This window comes from Lepidochelys kempii, chromosome 14 (assembly GCF_965140285.1).
Source record: "Lepidochelys kempii isolate rLepKem1 chromosome 14, rLepKem1.hap1, whole genome shotgun sequence".
Classification (NCBI taxonomy): Eukaryota; Metazoa; Chordata; order Testudines; family Cheloniidae; genus Lepidochelys; species Lepidochelys kempii.
The window spans coordinates 15,800,644-15,817,966 of record NC_136393.1 but is presented as its reverse complement, the minus strand read 5'-3'; the positions used below and the strand labels follow the sequence as shown (position 1 = coordinate 15,817,966).

The 17,323-nt window shown below is 47.7% G+C and overlaps 1 protein-coding gene across 5 annotated transcripts in view; it reads left to right on the top strand.

Moving 5' to 3' along the window:
• Positions 1 to 3,134: 3,134 nt before the first annotated feature.
• Positions 3,135 to 17,323, top strand: part of UNC13D (unc-13 homolog D) — a 57,644-nt gene continuing 43,455 nt past the window's right edge. Inside the window, exons 1-3 of one of the 5 annotated variants that reach the window (XM_073312091.2) lie at positions 3,135 to 3,313; positions 7,140 to 7,252; positions 8,369 to 8,433. Coding sequence is in view for 1 of the 5 variants with exons in the window: in XM_073312088.2 (XP_073168189.1) it covers positions 14,034 to 14,090 (57 nt within the window). In the remaining 4 variants the exon portion in view is untranslated. Of the gene's footprint in view, positions 3,314 to 7,139; positions 7,253 to 7,967; positions 8,157 to 8,368; positions 8,434 to 13,937; positions 14,091 to 17,323 lie in introns of those variants that run through there. The other 4 variants (XM_073312089.2, XM_073312090.2, XM_073312092.2 and 1 more) reach the window with 4 other exon arrangements.

Here is a 17,323-nt window from a genome sequence, read left to right as displayed (position 1 = left end):
GGTGCTGTAGAGTGACAAAGTATTCCAGTGAAGTATTAGCATAGTGTCTCCTCAGGCTTTGAGGACCCTGAATTCCTGGGGTGACTGTTTTCACCCTTTCGTTCTCTAGGATGCAGTGACTTATAGTCAACTCCAGCTTGAAGAACCAGTGTGCTCACTTAGGCCAAATGCTGTGAGATGGTGAACACCTCCAGCTCCCACTGAAGTGAATGGGAGTTGAGGGCATTCAGGATCTGGTCCATAGCAGGAAACCAGCAGCCTCAGCCCTACTCCTCTTCCTTCCTTCCATGAGCTGAAAACAAGCCACTTTAACACACCTGATATTCACCCACCCACTGACATGACCATCTTCCAAACCCAAGTCTCTAGCTACTGTACACTCAGCTTTGGCAGCCTACCAGGCTGTATTATACATGTAATTTGAACCAGAGGTTGCTTAGCTGTCGGGTTTTTCCCTAATGAGATGAAGATGGGGAGGAGTGAGACACAAGACGAAAGGGAATCTTACAGCACAATGAGATCCTGGTAAATCCTGTTTTATGGATTACATTTGTCATGAGTAATTTCAAAGCCAGCAATAGTTTCTGCTAGCTTCCCGGAGTGTAGCCTTGGAGATGCCCTAAAACACTTCCCATGGCTATAGCAGAGTGCTTTGTACTGCAGGGATCCTACACTTGGTTTTTATGTCCTTCCGTGATTTCCTTTTGCCCAAGCACAGAAAATCCCAAGGAATTTATGGTTGGGTACAGCGCTGCCTGTGCTCCTGCCCCCTGGGACTTTCCCAGCAGCTCTGGTACATATGGTGTGACTCCACAGCCCTGATTAATCCTGCCTCTGCTGGATGTGTCCCAGAGAAGAAATACGGACACGAGGCTCTGTTGACAACTGGATCCAGTGCTGAAAGTGAGTGTGTCTTCCCTTGGGCCCTTTGCCAGCTCACTAAAGGCGCTCACATCTGAAAACTGAGCGGGAAGGTGTCTCCTTCCCAGTCCAGTCCAGTGGAGGTTCTGAGATAAGCAGGTAGAGAGTCCTGTCTGCTAACAACTGGATACGCTCCAGGGGGCCGGAGCGAGTTGTGACCGGACAAACCTTTTCAATCTGAAGAATTGAAATCAGTTGTCTAAATCAGTGGTCCCTAACCCTTTTTGTTGCAGTTCCTCTTGCAATAGGTTGGAGAACAAATACGCTTCCCTCTCACCATGCCCTCGCACAGATGTGAATCTGATTGAAGGGGCAATAGGGTGTGAGTGAAAGGATTTATGGAGCGGGGAGGGGGGTGGATCATGGTCATAGCCGAGAAGATTTTTGCAGCAGTTTTGAATAGATTGGGGAGCTGTGAAGCATGTGTGAGGAAGGCCCAAGATGTAGAGGATGCAGTAGCTGAGCCATGAGATGATCAAGGCTTGGACCAGGATATTTAATTCAATGGAGCTGCCTGGGTTTAACTGGGGGCAGATTTAATCAGAATCCATCAGATTCTGTAGTGAAATCCACATAGAAATAGAGCCTGGTCTCTACACACTAGGAGTAGAACAAATAGAGAACACTGTACAGACCCAGTGATAGAGCCCTTTGCTCTAAAATGGCTGCTAACTCAGCAGACTGATAAATCTCCCTGTCCCCGACCCAAGTGGCCACCAAATCTACAAACCCCATTGAGCTACTGAGAAGCCATGTTGAGTATTCTGGCACAAGAAGAACCCTTGCAGCTGCCTGCGGGAGACAGGGTGGTCTAGTGGATGGGGCTCTAAACTGGGAGTCAGGAGACCTGGATTTTCTATTCCTGATTCTGCCACTGAGCTATTGCGTGACCTTGAGTGAGACACTTCGTCTCTGTATTTGTTACCCCATCTGGAAATTGGGGGTAATGATCTTACTTTCCTTTGGAAAGCGCTTTGGTATCCGCAGATAAAAAGCTCTAGGGAGAAGTTTCGTCTTATTGTTAAGAACCTGATGTAGAGATAAGTGGCGTGGAAGCACTGCCTCCGCTTGGAAGTGAGAGCAGAGGGCTAGGAAATGGCATTAATTAATGTCTCCAGATCTAGTTTCAGCATGTTGGATCTTTAATTAGTTCTAAACCAGCACTAAGTCGACATCCTGTGATCCTAAAATCATACCATTGTGATGTGTCATTTGGACAGTCTTGTATTGTATGTGGTGGTTTTGGCCCTACTGAACCAATAAAAAGGTTTTTAAAACCCCCCACAGACTTTAGGAGCTTATTGGATCCTGAAGTCTGTAAGTGCTAATGGGATGATAGCAATAACAGAGGCATCAGTGGTTAGCGCACAGGACCAGAAGTCAGGAGTTCTTCACCTGGCTCTATTGCTTATCCTCTATTTGAGATTGGGTAAATCACGTAATCTCTTTGCCTCAGTTTCCCTATCATTAATATGGGGATATTTTCCCTGCCTCACTGGGTGTAGTGAAGCTTAATTAATGTTTCTAAAATGCTTTGCAATCACCTGATGAAAACTGCTACTACAAGAATTCCAGGTACTGTTTATTAATTCTCTCCCAACACCTTTGAAATATACAACTTTCTACAACTCTGCTGCTGCGTTTTGCCGACTGCTCTTGTTCTAGTTCTGTGGACATCTGAACTAATCTGTGGTATCTCTAATGAGCCCATCCCCATAGTACTTATTAGTTGACTAGACAAACCTTCCAGTTATTGAGAATGGGGAAACTAACTGGCTGAACTGCTGTTCTCACTTGCTATTTGAGTGGTTCTGGTAAGTGCTGATGCTTTTACTTTAGGGTCCATTCCAACTCTGACAGATGTCCGCAGGAGTTGGATCAGGCCCTCAGTTTGAAATGCTGGCATTTGTTTTTGTTCAGAAAGTGGAACACTGGAAGCAAGGCAGACCAGTCCCAGCATGCGCACAGTCCTGCTGAGACCGTAATAAATGCACTGTTGTTATCCTATGAGCAGAACTCATCGTAATAAAATCTGCGTTTTGCATTAATTTACTTCCAGATGAAGCAGCTGAGTCATGTAACTCTGTCTCTGGGATTGCAGTGGAACAAGCCTGGCTCGCCAGCTACCCCATTCATATCCAGCATGCAGTTTTCCTTCCAGTGCCTGCAGGGTTGCTTCCTGCCTTCCTATACTCAGTAACTAATGGAAAAAAGCCATTGATCTTGTCCCTGGTGATCGAGGTGGTCTGGCCTGTGCAGTCACAGCCTGGGAAGCAGGCTCTCTTAGTAAATGCAAATGGGGACAGCAAGGGGCAAAGTTCAGCCTGAAATATTTCAGTGGCAGGCATTGCAGGGAGTGTCCCTGTGAGTGAATCTCTCCTGATCCCCTCAGGTAAATGGGTTTGGTGGTTTGGATGCATGTTTTGAGTTTCCTGAGAGAGAGAGCAGTTGGAAAATGGTTTGTGTCATGCACATACATGTGTGGGCTTGAGATAATGGGCGGGCATTGGTGTGTTTGTTAAAATTGACTGGGACTGAGGGCTAGTTCCCAGGCTTGAGGCTTGGATTGAATCTGTGGAAGGAGGCTGATATGCTGGGGTGTGGGTTTTAAATGGCTAGATGCACATAAGCTTTCAAAAGAGGGGATGTGAAACCGGGGGGCCGCTTTGTAAATTGTCGTCCGGCTTGCAGTCCAGGGGCATCATTTCAGGGGAAAAAAATTGTGTCATCATATAGAACATTGTATGTGATTATATGATATCCTTTAAAGTTGGGGGGGGGTGCATATAGTGGAGCATATAGACCTATGAACTGTCTGGGGGGGGGGGCAAATAACACTCCTGTTGCTGGTTTCAGAGTAACCGCCGTGTCAGTCTGTATTCGCAAAAAGAAAAGGAGGACTTGTGGCACCTTAGAGACTAACCAATTTATTTGAGCATGAGCTTTCGTGAGCTACAGCTCGCTTCATCGGATGCATTCCTGTTGCTGTCATGCTAGGCAATGCTCACGGCTCCGTTCACTAGAGTGAGTCAGTTATGTTACATTGGGCTGATCATGGGATTACACTCAAAGTTGGTATTAGAGTTCCGTTTGCTCTGATGCTATCTGTTTGCTGCTGTGGCAGGTCATATGGTTAAATATGTCTGCTGCTGCTAATAGGTGGATGTGAAAAAGGGCTGGATAATTGTGTTAGGGGCTTATTCCTTCATCCGCTTACTTCCTTGGTCCTTCTTGCATGAACAGAGAGCAACAATACCCGAAGTCCAAAGGTGCAAGCAATTAGATGTTTATTGGGGTGAACTTCCAGCAAGCATGATTCCAGTTTCCTTCCTCAGTGTCCCCCTTCCCAGCTCTGACACCACAGAGCCTTGCCTGTGTCCCTGTTCCCATTCACCCTCTTAGCAAAACATGATTCCAGTTTCCCCAACCCCATTCCCTGTTCCCATTCCCCCCCTTTTTCTTCCTGATTGGTTGCAGACTATATAGTAAAACTTGAGTTCTGCTTAGCTGTACCTTAACCAGTCATTTTACTGAAATTTAACTAACCAATCCTAACATATTGTAACATGATTATTTAACCAATTATATCCTACCACCTTAATTAGTTTACACCCAGCAAACTTAATTATACAGCAGACAGAAACAATCACAGAATCAGACAGAGATTATTCAGACAAACAATAGGGAAATGGGGACTACAGTGATAGAACAACAAAGAAATGAGACAAAAAGAAAAGGAGTACTTGTGGCTCTTTAGAGACTAACAAATTTATTTGAGCATAAGCTTTCATGAGCTACAGCTCACTTCATCGGATTTCAGATCCCAGCTATTGATAAGTGAGTTCTTGCCAGACAGGATGCTATCAAACTAAGTTTTCTTTTACATCTTCTAAGCACTTCTCTTTCTCTGGAGGTGATAGGCATTATCAGGACAGGATTTGCAAAAAGAAAAGGAGTACTTGTGGCACCTTAGAGACTAACCAATTTATTTGAGCATAAGCTTTCATGAGCTACATCCGTGCATCCGATGAAGTGAGCTGTAGCTCACGAAAACTTATGCTCAAATAAATTGGTTAGTCTCTAAGGTGTCACAAGTACTCCTTTTCTTTTTGCGAATACAGACTAACACGACTGTTACTCTGAAACAGGACAGGATTGTATTCCTAACAGCCAAAAGCTGTTCAATGTGACCAGTTTGGAATGTGAGGATGTGACCTGTCGCTTCCCAGCTTATGGCTGCCTCTGCTGCTTATCCAGAGGCCTTAGCCTAAGCACAGGGCCTCAGGCTGTCACAATAAGAGAAGGCCCTTACACCGGCCGACAGTGATTTTGATTCTTTCTTTTATACCTCTATAACTAGCTAAATGATAAGAATACACCTAAATTCTTCGAGTATAGGCCTTTACAGACAGGCCTGAATATCTATATTCTAACAAATTGTATGAGCAATGATGTATAGTTAGGCCAGCCAATGGGGTGATCAAATCTCATGCTTTAGGATGTAACTGATCGTTGGGGAGAGGGGGGGTCAGGAAGGAACTCCGCCCTACCCACCTCCGTCTCCATGGGCAGCATTGAGTAATTGGCCACTTGTGCAATAGGATGCTCTCACTGAAGCAGCAGCAGGAATTGCTACTCTCTTGAGCAACAGGTATTGGCCCTTTCCCAGCTATGATCTGGTATGGAAAACCCCACCTTTCTAAAATTTCCCTTTATGCCATGCAAAGATAACTTTAGACTCTCTCCTGTGGGTCAGTGCAGGTAGCCCTGTAAGGCCTGGGTTCTGGCTGGCTGAGGATATGTCTATACTGTGATAAAAAAACCTGTGGCACCAAGTCTCAGAGCATGTGTCAGCTGAGTCGGGCTCATAGACCTTGGGCTGCCGAGCTAAAAATTGCAGTGTAGACGTCAGGGCTCAGGCTGGAGCCTGGACTGTGGGACCCCGCGAAGGGGGAAGATGCCAGGCTCCAGCCTGAGTCTAGGCATCTGCACCGCAATTTATAACCCCACAGCCCAAGCCACGCAAGCCCGACTTTTCTGACCCGGGCCAGCCATGGGTGTTTTATTCCAGTGTAGACATACCCACTGTGTCTTGATCTCTATATCCAGAGACTGCTGATAGGGCCGGCCTTGGGGAAAATGGTGCACTGGACGAACTTGTATTTTGGTGCTCCTGGCCCCGCTGCCTCCCCGAGTTCCCCCATCGCTCCTAGCATCTGCTGTCTCCCTGGGCTCCCAACCCATTGTCCCCAGGTCCCACTGCCTTCCCCGCAGCCCCCCATTGACCTGAGCTCCCTTCCATGTCTTTGCACCCCAGGCCTGCCCTGTTCCTTGCCTCTTGACCACATTGCCCTGGGTGGTCACCCACAGTGCCCACTGGTAAGGTCTCGGCTCTGAAATGTGCTTCCTCCACTGGCCCAAGTCTGCTGCTCTTCAGGGCCCATTCTTTTTCTCAGGCTCTCATGTGTGGGGAAGAGGTGATTGTGGGGTGAGTCTCTCAATATTGAAGCTGGTCAATAATCTTATGTATGGTGCCTGGGCACATATAGTAGGTATGTTGGGTACATTAATACGTAAAATACCTGGTTGCCCAGGCAACATGCTGAGTCTGGATCCCAGATGTGAGCTCAAACCACTTGACCTTGCCTTTCTCAGAAGCATCTGACTTGGTCTTAAGGGGACACTGATGTGTTTTGAGGTCTAAAGATGGGCTCTAGAATGGTGTGAAATTGGTGAGGGAATGGCCTATGAACTCTGAAGCCTCCTTTCCTGCCCCTCCAATAGCAGTGAAACAATGACTGTTTCCCTGAGCTGTTCTGTTAGGGATGGTGCTACTGCAAATATATGGAAGTGAATAAACAAAGGGTACTGCGGCTGAATTCATCTTAATGGGAAATGCACAGGGAGGGGAAAAAATAACTTTGCCACATGTATTAAAGATTAAATTAGTAGAGAGAAAATGTTATTTTAAGTTTCTGAGGAGAACTGCAAACAGAACAAATGTCCAACTGGACAACATCCTCCATAAGCCAGAGGCCACTGAAAGCTCGTTAAATCTAATTAAAAAGAAGCATGGCTAAATTATCCAGGGCAGTAACTGGAGAATTAGCAGGAGGAAGGAAAAATCAGGCAAGGTCTGAGTCAGAAACCACTGGTCTCGCCATTAATTCTTTAATCATTGCTGTGTTGGGCTTGTCTCAACCCCCCCTTCTCTCCAGAGGAGTGCTGGGATAATGTTCAGGATGGAAGGGTTTTACCCCTTCATTGCCCCGGGAACACGCAGTCCTGAGGAGGACACTTCGTGGTGGAACATCCTGTCCTGACCTACCAGGTAATGCAGCCCAAGCTCGAACAGCTTGTTCCCTGGCATGTTGTGCCATGCCAAAAAGGTTATTGTGAGAACCTCTAAGAATTTCTGAACTGGTCGTGGAATCGGACCTGGTACAGAGGTTATGGAGTGGGTCCGTGTCCAGTGCGATACTAGGCGCCCAAGTGCAGCTGATCTATGGTATAAATGGCACAATCAAATTCATGTTGTTGGAAAGGGCGAAGAGAGAAACTCCTTAGTGACATAATTTGTTCAGTAAAAACCATTCCCGTATCTTCAGGAACGCAGCATCTCTGTGGCTCAGAGGAGACGTGATCGCATGTTGTCTTTTGACTGGGAGCATTTAATGTAAAAACTATGCACCCGGCACCGTGGTTCCCTGTATATGTGAAAATGTGTGGCACTGTAGTCTTAGGATGAGAGCTTAAACAAAGCTCCTGTCTGCCCTGCATTGGCATTAAAAGTCCCTGGCACTTCTTGTAAGAGTAGGTGTTTGCCCTGGTGTCCAAAATTCCCTAAGTGTGGGGCAACATACTGTTCTGGGTTTCTTGTCATCCAGCCCAGAGGTGGCTGCTTTTCTGCATTGCTATAGTTGAAGCAGTTTGGGGATCCCTCAGGATGGAAGGCTTTCTCATATTTCTAGGCAGGATACCAATAATCTTTGTGCTCCTACTCCTCTTGACTGTGTGTGTAGCTAACAGCAGCCCAGAGAGGGGGTGCGTTGTGGAAGAGAAAGGAATTTGATTTGCATCCCATTCAAGGCAAGGAGTGGCAGCCAGCAGAATGCACTGAACATACACTCCTGGAGAGACTGATGCTGGGAGGGTGCATCAGGTGATGCAATATCTGGGACTTTGAGCCCAAGGACAGCAGCAGTATTTCAGAGAATCTGAAGAGGAGGAGAAGGGTATGTTATGATTGCAAGATGAAATTGCTTTCCGTTTTTATGCTGTAGCCCTCTTGGGTTTTTCCTTATGACTTGTCAAATAGTAGCAGGCAGGGCAGAGTTTTGTATAGTCATTCAACCCAGCCTCCTCCCTAGCTGGCCCCGCGTGTTAAAAGGAGAAGTGAGTAAGACTCATGTTGAAATAATTTTTTCAACTTTTCATGTATTTCCAGCCCACTGATCAAGATAAGAGTGAGGAAAGGCTGTGGGCCCACCGGCAGGATAACCAAGCCAAGAGGTAGGAAGACAAGCTGCTACTTACATTTACTGAGAATTGTTTTTAGCACTGGGTTCTCTTTAAAGGAGAAAATCCCTTTTAAAGTGACTTTTGTTGATCTGTTCAGTTTTCTCTGACGACTCAGGTCACTCAACCGTCGCATCTCATTTACCTTGGATGCATTCAATGCTGCTTTAAAACCCTCTTTCAGAGGGCTCTGCTATTTGATGCAACACGCTCTAGTTTGGGGCACACCCAGGTGGCCCAGATTTCAAAAGTGACTTTGGGATCCCAGTTGGAGATGCCTGGAAGGGGGTCTAATTTTCAGAAAGTGCTGAATAGGCCCTTGAAGGTGTTGCTCATACTTACTCTGTATTTTACTCTGTATTGGCCAGTATATTTTAGCAGATCTTTCCATTGCCATTCTCTTTGGGGTGCTCTACCAGTCTCTTGACCTGGGTTTTCTTGAGTGGTTTGCATGAGTCTGGCTAAGTATCTGTGCTTTGGTGGTGGAAATTGTTCAGAGAAATTGAACAGGGTAGCTGAGATGCAAAATATCAAGAAGCTCATAAATCTATGGTAAGAATCAGGAAGGGCAGAGATCAAGCTACATGTGAACGTGCTGGAGGTTTTATCTTCCCTAGCAGACGATACATATTCAAAAATCACTGTCCCAGAAAGTTCATGCGAAATTCATGCTACCGGATTTTGGGAGTGGGAGAAGGACAATTACGTGTGTGTAACCAGTGCAATCTCTGGGTAGAAATACAGTAAAATCAGATACTTTATAACGGTGTCTAATATCATCGTCACACTCTTACTTTTGGGAGGAGCCCAGATGCAATGGCAAAGGCTGCCTGAATGAACTCTGGGCTGGATGGAGAGATCACATGCCTAGGATTAAACTGATCCCTAAACTCAGGACCAGCAAGGACCTCGCCCCTTCCATGCATACACATGAGGGTTCGTGCACCTTCCCTTGCAACCCTGAGCAGGGTCAGCTGTAAGGTGCAGGTGTGTTTAGAGGGTATTGACCACTGTGATCGTAATTTTAAAGTAGGTCAAATTCTTTATTTAAAGTACTTGTGTCCCCCATCTGAGCCATGTTTCCGAAAAGCTCTGCAAAACCAGGCTCTTGTGCATAAATGCAATGACTAGCTCAAACTTTTTGAGTTTTAAAAAAACTGTCCCTCAAATATTTAAGCTGCTGCTTTCCATGTTTCTAATTTAGGAGTCTTTTTTTAATGAGAAAACCGCAGCATTGTGGCTGGCCTATGACTGAAGAATTTCTATTTCATTGTGTGTTTCTTTTCAAACCAATTTTGATGGATTGCATTTTTTGAACCTTCCAAAGGAAGGTGAAGCCGATACAAGGACTATCTAAACTCTTAAGTTACCCTCTCTGCCCATGCAGAGAGAAGAGATTTCTGCGAGTTTTGTTACTTGACCTCTGTAAGAACCCAGTGAAAGGTGCTGTCCGCTCATGGAGAGAAAATGGGTGTCTGTGTTTTATGCCACAGCTTCTTGCACCTCCTGTGAGCTGTGCTACATCAGATCTTGCTTTTGCAATCACAAGCTTTATTGCCTATCACATGGCACCTCAACGCGAAGATGAAAACAGTTTCCAAAATCAGTTTGCCTCTATATTTCTTCCATATTCAATTATGGTGCACTGGCTTCTGGGCATATTGCAGATACTGCAAAGCAGAACACCAATAGATTCTGCCTATGTAGGGGGTAATAAAGCTGTCTGACCGATCATTCCAGTCCAGCATGTTGCAGGGGAGAAACCCTCTATCGTCTAAGCCCAACAGGAAGCAAATACTTGGTTGAAACTCCTGAAGGCTGGCAGACTCGGGGAGTGTCTACGCTCGAAGTGTTACTAGTGTAAGAATACCAATATACTATACCTACAAAATGCTTCTAGTGTGGATGCTCCAGTCTAGCAAAATCACCTCCACAAGCAAAACAAGCTATACCAGTAAAAGCACAGCTTATAACTGAGTCTACACTAGGGGCTTTTGCTGGCACAGCTATGCCCATCAGGGATCACACCTCATCACATCCCTGACTGCCCTCACTGTTCCAGCAGAAATCCATAGTGTACCTATGGTCTCAGGCTCCAGTTGGCCGTTTAGGAGAACATTATCTGTAGCAAGGGATCAGTCAGTTTGACAGTGGAGAGGGAGAGAGCTGGCCCCTAAAGCTGAGCAGTGTAATGAACTTGAGAGGAAACAGTGCTGCTAAGGCATCTCCCCCCTGAACGTCTGGGATAGTAGCAAGAGGGGAGGGTTACAAAAGAAGGGTTTCCTCACCGCAGTTCCTCCCAGGCTGTTGCAATGTGTGCACCCAACTGAAACTCTCATTGGAATGATCCCGCTGTGCAGCCCTGAAACAAGGACCGAGACCTGTGGGTGATGCAGACTGAGATGGACCTATCCACCTTGCAGTAGGAAGGGGAGGAAGGGGTTTCTCTCCTGTGCTGTTAGGGAGGACATACACTCTTTGCCAGGCACTGCACCCTCGGGGTTCATTGCTGGCCCTTGCAAATGAAAAACACTTGTCTCTGGCTAAAAAGGTTTGGCTCTCCAGAGCCGGGAGTGAAAGCAGATGCTATTGGGAGTCCTTGTGAAACTGCGAGGGAGGTTTGCAGTGTCATTGAATAGTTACAAGCAGCCTTTTAAATGGTAAGGGAAGAACTCAGCCCTCCTGCACCCAGTTGCGTCTCCACCGTCTGATCAATGAACTAGCATTAACCTCCACTTGCAAGGTCACTGGAGAGAGTGTGTGCTTATCCAGCCACTGGGCAGAAGGTCCTGGCCCAATTCTATGTCAGTGGGAATGGGCAGAGGGGATGAGATGTAAAACTAGTGTCTGGCTGTCTGGATTTTTAAGGGATCTCGTAGCATTTTTCACAAGAGTGAGGGCTGTTAACCCACATCCTGGTCCATTTTCTCTCTGCCTACTTCAGCTTCCCCCCTGCATTTTCAGTTGGAAAGGACATCCCTGTCTCACCCAAACCTAGCTGTTTAATGGTTCATTGTATGCTGTTAAACAGATGCTGAGTTTCACCCCAGAAGTGGTTGCAACTCAGAAGGTGCCTACACTGAGCTAGGAAGTGGTTGCAAGGACATCCGTTGGATGAAATGGCTAGTAGTCTCGCTTGCCCTTGCATAAGTGTTTTTGACATCGTCCAGGCACAGCACCCCTAACAGTGCCTTCTGGGACCCCCAAAGTACTGGCCCCTAGTGCACATAATTGCTGCAGAGGACATGATCTCGTAACCAGCCACTGCATTATGGGATGGAGTTAGCAGGCCCAGCTGAACTGCTGCAGCTGCAACGTTTGTGGCTTCCTGTCCCCAAGAGGGAGAAATCACTGTAGATTACATGGCTTCAGCAGAGCAGAGTCAAAGCACTTCTCCTGTGTGCTGCCAACAGCTGGTTCGACCAGTGTTATTCAAATGCTGGAGGTGGCTGCTGTGTGGACACCACGCTGTGCCCGATCTGCAGGGATAGGCGTCTGCTACAGCCCCAGCTATGGAGCCTGTCCTCTTTAGTGCAAGCTGGAGCCACTCAGGCTTTTAGCTCTGGAGGTCCCTGGAATGTCAGTCAAGATGGTGCTTATTCGGCTTATGGGCAGTGAACATGTGACATGCTCCTGGCGAAAAGGCACTATTTAAATGTAAGACCAAGTCCATCCTTATGTGCAGACTGCATACACACCACGCATACATGAAACATATAGGTGCCAGAGCATCTTGTCTCTTTCCTTTGAGATTTCCTAGGCTGATTTTCTTTCTGATGGTGGGGTTTTCTGGGTTGCCATCCTTCCCTTCCCTCTCATACATCAAGAGAACAGGAATACAGATCCTTTTGATAGGCCAGGGTGGGCAAACTAGCCCATGGGCTGGATCCAGCCCGTGAGCTGTTTTAAGCCAGCCCACGAGCTCCCACTGGGGCGCCACGTTGGGGGGGCCCCACTCCGGGGCTCCAGCCAGGGTGCCGGATCGGGGGCCGTACCACGTAGCTCCCAGAATCAGGGGCCTCTCCACGCATAGGAGCCAGAGAAAGGACATGCCACTGCTTCCGGGAGCTGCTTAAGGTAAGCGCCACTCAGAGTCTGCACCCTGAGCCTCTCCCCAAACCCCTACCCCAGCCCTGATCCCGCTCCTGCTCTCCAAACCCCTCAATCCCAGCACGGTGCACCCTGCACCCCAAACCTCTCATTCCCAGCCCACCTTAGAGCCTGCACCCATAACCAGAGCCCTCACCCCCTCCCACACCCCAACCCCAATTTTGTGAGCATTCATGGCCCGCCATATAATTTCTATTCCCCGATGTGGCCCTCAGGCCAAAAAGTTTTCCCACCCTTGTGATGGGCATGTCTTGAAGGGGATGGCCGTTGCTGTTAGCAGCCGTTAACTCATCTGTCTGGTAATTTGCAATCAGATAAACTGTTTGTGAGAATGAAGAGTGCTGGTAAAACAAAATTTGTAACTCTGGTTCCCGTAACTGGAGAGGAGCTGCTTCTCTGAAATCTGCTGCACCCGGTCAGAAACCCCTGCTGGGGAGCAGCCATCTCAGCATGTCCCTTTCCAGCATTAGGGAGGATAATTCTCTTCTCCATTCCAGCAATACAGTGGGATGATTAACTGGATTAGCTCTTTCCAGTGGCTTAAGTACAGAACTGAGCTGCAGAGACTGGAGTAGGTCCAGCTTGACCTCAGTCAAACACGATCACCTGCCCCTGAGCGACATTTCTTATTTCCCACCCACTCCGGTGCAGTGGCCTTTGGTTTGAAGACCGCTTCTGCTTTTGACAAACTCTCATGGGAATGGAGTCTGGATGATTCTCTCCTGCACCGTGTTTGCATGTACAGTGAACTCCACCCTCTAAAGCCCCACAGCTGGCTTCACACCCCGGGCCAGGACCTCAACACCACATCCTTGCCTTCTACATGGTGCATGCCTCTGACTGCCTGCATCTTCCCACGTGTTTCATTCCGTTCCCTGTTACAGGCCCTGTGCCTTGTCCTATCTCGCTGCTGCTCCCTTCTCCTTCGGTCCCCTACACCTGAAACAGCGTCTTACTTCCCACTCATTAACAATCGCCCCCTTGGCTTCCCACTCCTTTTGCAAAGCCTTCCCTGGTCCATCTTATCCCTGACACCTCTGCTTCAGAGCCTTTCTTATTTCAGTTGCATTGCCTGGGTCTGAGTTGAACTGTAAGGTGCCTCCTTGGGTGACCGTAAAGTGCCACGTTCACCTACAACCCTCGATAGCTAATAATGTGAAAGAAACTGAGGACCCAGCCGTGGATCAGAGGAACGCAGCCTCATTCCCTCCCCAATGCTGGACCCCAGATGGGAGTCCACAAGCAGGGGAGAAAGTATAGCTCAAGATCTATTCAAGGAGGCCTCTGTGCATTTCCGGTTGTTGTTAAAATGGTCAGGGTGAGATAAAGAGTGTGGTTTCCTCTGAGCATATGAACAAGGGGCGGGGCGAGGAGGTGATGCTGGTGGAGAGGGCGGTTCAAGCCTAAATAAGCAGAGCTGTAGCTGTGTTCTCTGGGGCTCAGCCTCCTGTTTCCAGCACAGGTTTGCTCTGATCCACCCCAGCATGGAGTCTGTCAGCGAGATGCCAGCAGGGGACGGCCCTGGGGAGGACAGCAGTGACGTATGTGGTCTCTTTACTCTCATTTTAAACAGGTGTTTACATTGTATGCTATGTGTCTCTGATTTCATGCGTGGTGTTCTCACTTCCCCTCGCTCCCACTTTGCTCAGATCTTGAGACGTTGCTGCACAGAGCATCTTCTGGGGTTTAATTGTTGGCACACGGAGGAACTGGGAGGAGAGCCTGGGGCTACTAAGTCCTGAGGTTCCCTGAGGTCCAAAAGTGAAGGCTAAGGTTCCAACCTAGAAGAAGATGAGAGCTCTCAACACCTTGGAGAAGGTGCTTGGCCCCATATTCTCTGTCTACACTAAACACTCTCAATCCTTCACTACTGCTTAGCACTGTTGCTGCTCCATCAATTCTGGCGACCATGGGAGCTCCAGCGTAGACTTCAAGCAGGTCTAGATGACCTGGTGGTAAAAACACTGCTGGCTGGTCTACGTTAGCACCGCCACTGTGCCAAGCACCAGTGGAGTGATAATGATGGGAGATTAAGAAGAGAAACCTCATTGTAGTCATGGTTATTGAGTAGCAAGGGCAAAAGTACCCAGTGAGAGACTGATACAGGCAGGCACCAGGGCATCTGCACTATGCTTCCTTGCTAGAGATGTTCCACCGTTGCAATTCCACCAGTGAAGAAGGATGTACTCTGAATATCATCCTCCACAGTTGAGGGCATCTGCCCTGGGATTGTTGATCCACAGCCTTAGGGTCCTTTTGGGCTCCTCACGGCTACTGTATGCCCAAGTAGCACTCATTAGCAGCTAAAATACCCACTTCTATCTGCAACAAGCCCAAAGACTGTACAACAGCTGATCCTATGCAGGCTTGATTACTGCAGCTCAAAGCCATGTGCTCTGGAAAAATCTCCCACTAGTACAAAATGCAGCAGCCTACGTACTTCCTCATAAAGGTTGCTGGGAGCACATTTTGATGCTATCTGCACTGGCTTCCTAAGCTACTCTGTGCTGATAATCAAAGCCCTCCATGGGATTGGCCATAGCTATCTGGCAGATCGCCTCTCCCTCTGCAAGTCTGATCTTCCACATCAGGTATGTTCTGCCTTGCCAATGAAACTGTCCACTAACAAGAGAGGCTCATGAGCAGACTTCGACTCCCTCAGGGAACGGATGGCCAGGATCCCCTGGGGGACTAACTTGAAGGGGAAAGGAGTCCAGGAGAGCTGGCTGTATTTCAAGGAATCCCTGTTGAGGTTACAGGGACAAACCATCCCGATGAGTCGAAAGAATAGTAAATATGGCAGGCGACCAACTTGGCTTAATGGTGAAATCCTAGCGGATCTTAAACATAAAAAAGAAGCTTACAAGAAGTGGAAGGTTGGACATATGACCAGGGAAGAGTATAAAAATATTGCTCGGGCATGTAGGAATGTTATCAGGAGGGCCAAATCGCACCTGGAGCTGCAGCTAGCCAGAGATGTCAAGAGTAACAAGAAGGGTTTCTTCAGGTATGTTGGCAACAAGAAGAAAGCCAAGGAATGTGTGGGCCCCTTACTGAATGAGGGAGGCAACCTAGTGACAGAGGATGTGGAAAAAGCTAATGTACTCAATGCTTTTTTTGCCTCTGTTTTCACTAACAAGGTCAGCTCTCAGACTGCTGCGCTGGGCATCACAAAATGCGGAAGAGATGGCCAGCCCTCTGTGGAGATAGAGGCGGTTAGGGACTATTTAGAAAAGCTGGACATGCACAAGTCCATGGGGCCGGACGAGTTGCATCCGAGAGTGCTGAAGGAATTGGCGGCTGTGATTGCAGAGCCACTGGCCATTATCTTTGAAAACTCGTGGCGAACCGGGGAAGTCCCGGATGACTGGAAAAAGGCTAATGTAGTGCCAATCTTTAAAAAAGGGAAGAAGGAAGATCCTGGGAACTACAGGCCAGTCAGCCTCACCTCAGTTCCTGGAAAAATCATGGAGCAGGTCCTCAAAGAATCAATCCTGAAGCACTTGCATGAGAGGAAAGTGATCAGGAACAGCCAGCATGGATTCACCAAGGGAAGGTCATGCCTGACTAATCTAATCACCTTTTATGATGAGATTACTGGTTCTGTGGATGAAGGGAAAGCAGTGGATGTATTGTTTCTTGACTTTAGCAAAGCTTTTGACACGGTCTCCCATAGTATTCTTGTCACCAAGTTAAGGAAGTATGGGCTGGATGAATGCACTATAAGGTGGGTAGAAAGCTGGCTAGATTGTCGGGCTCAACGGGTAGTGATCAATGGCTCCATGTCTAGTTGGCAGCCGGTATCAAGTGGAGTGCCCCAAGGGTCGGTCCTGGGGCCGGTTTTATTCAATATCTTCATAAATGATCTGGAGGATGGTGTGGATTGCACTCTCAGCAAATTTGCAGATGATACTAAACTGGGAGGAGTGGTAGATACGCTGGAGGGGAGGGATAGGATACAGAAGGACCTAGACCAATTGGAAGATTGGGCCAAAAGGAATCTGATGAGGTTCAATAAGGATAAGTGCAGGGTCCTGCACTTAGGACGGAAGAACCCAATGCACAGCTACAGACTAGGGACCGAATGGCTAGGCAGCAGTTCTGCGGAAAAGGACCTAGGGGTGACAGTGGACGAGAAGCTGGATATGAGTCAGCAGTGTGCCCTTGTTGCCAAGAAGGCCAATGGCATTTTGGGATGTATAAGTAGGGGCATAGCGAGCAGATCGAGGGACGTGATCGTTCCCCTCTATTCGACATTGGTGAGGCCTCATCTGGAGTACTGTGTCCAGTTTTGGGCCCCACACTTCAAGAAGGATGTGGATAAATTGGAGAGAGTCCAGCGAAGGGCAACAAAAATGATTAGGGGACTGGAACACATGAGTTATGAGGAGAGGCTGAGGGAGCTGGGATTGTTTAGCCTGCAGAAGAGAAGAATGAGGGGGGATTTGATAGCTGCTTTCAACTACCTGAAAGGGGGTTCCAAAGAGGATGGCTCTAGACTGTTCTCAATGGTAGCAGATGACAGAACGAGGAGTAATGGTCTCAAGTTGCAGTGGGGGAGGTTTAGATTGGATATTAGGAAAAACTTTTTCACTAAGAGGGTGGTGAAACACTGGAATGCGTTACCTAGGGAGGTGGTAGAATCTCCTTCCTTAGAGGTTTTTAAGGTCAGGCTTGACAAAGCCCTGGCTGGGATGATTTAACTGGGAATTGGTCCTGCTTTGAGCAGGGGGTTGGACTAGATGACCTTCTGGGGTCCCTTCCAACCCTGATA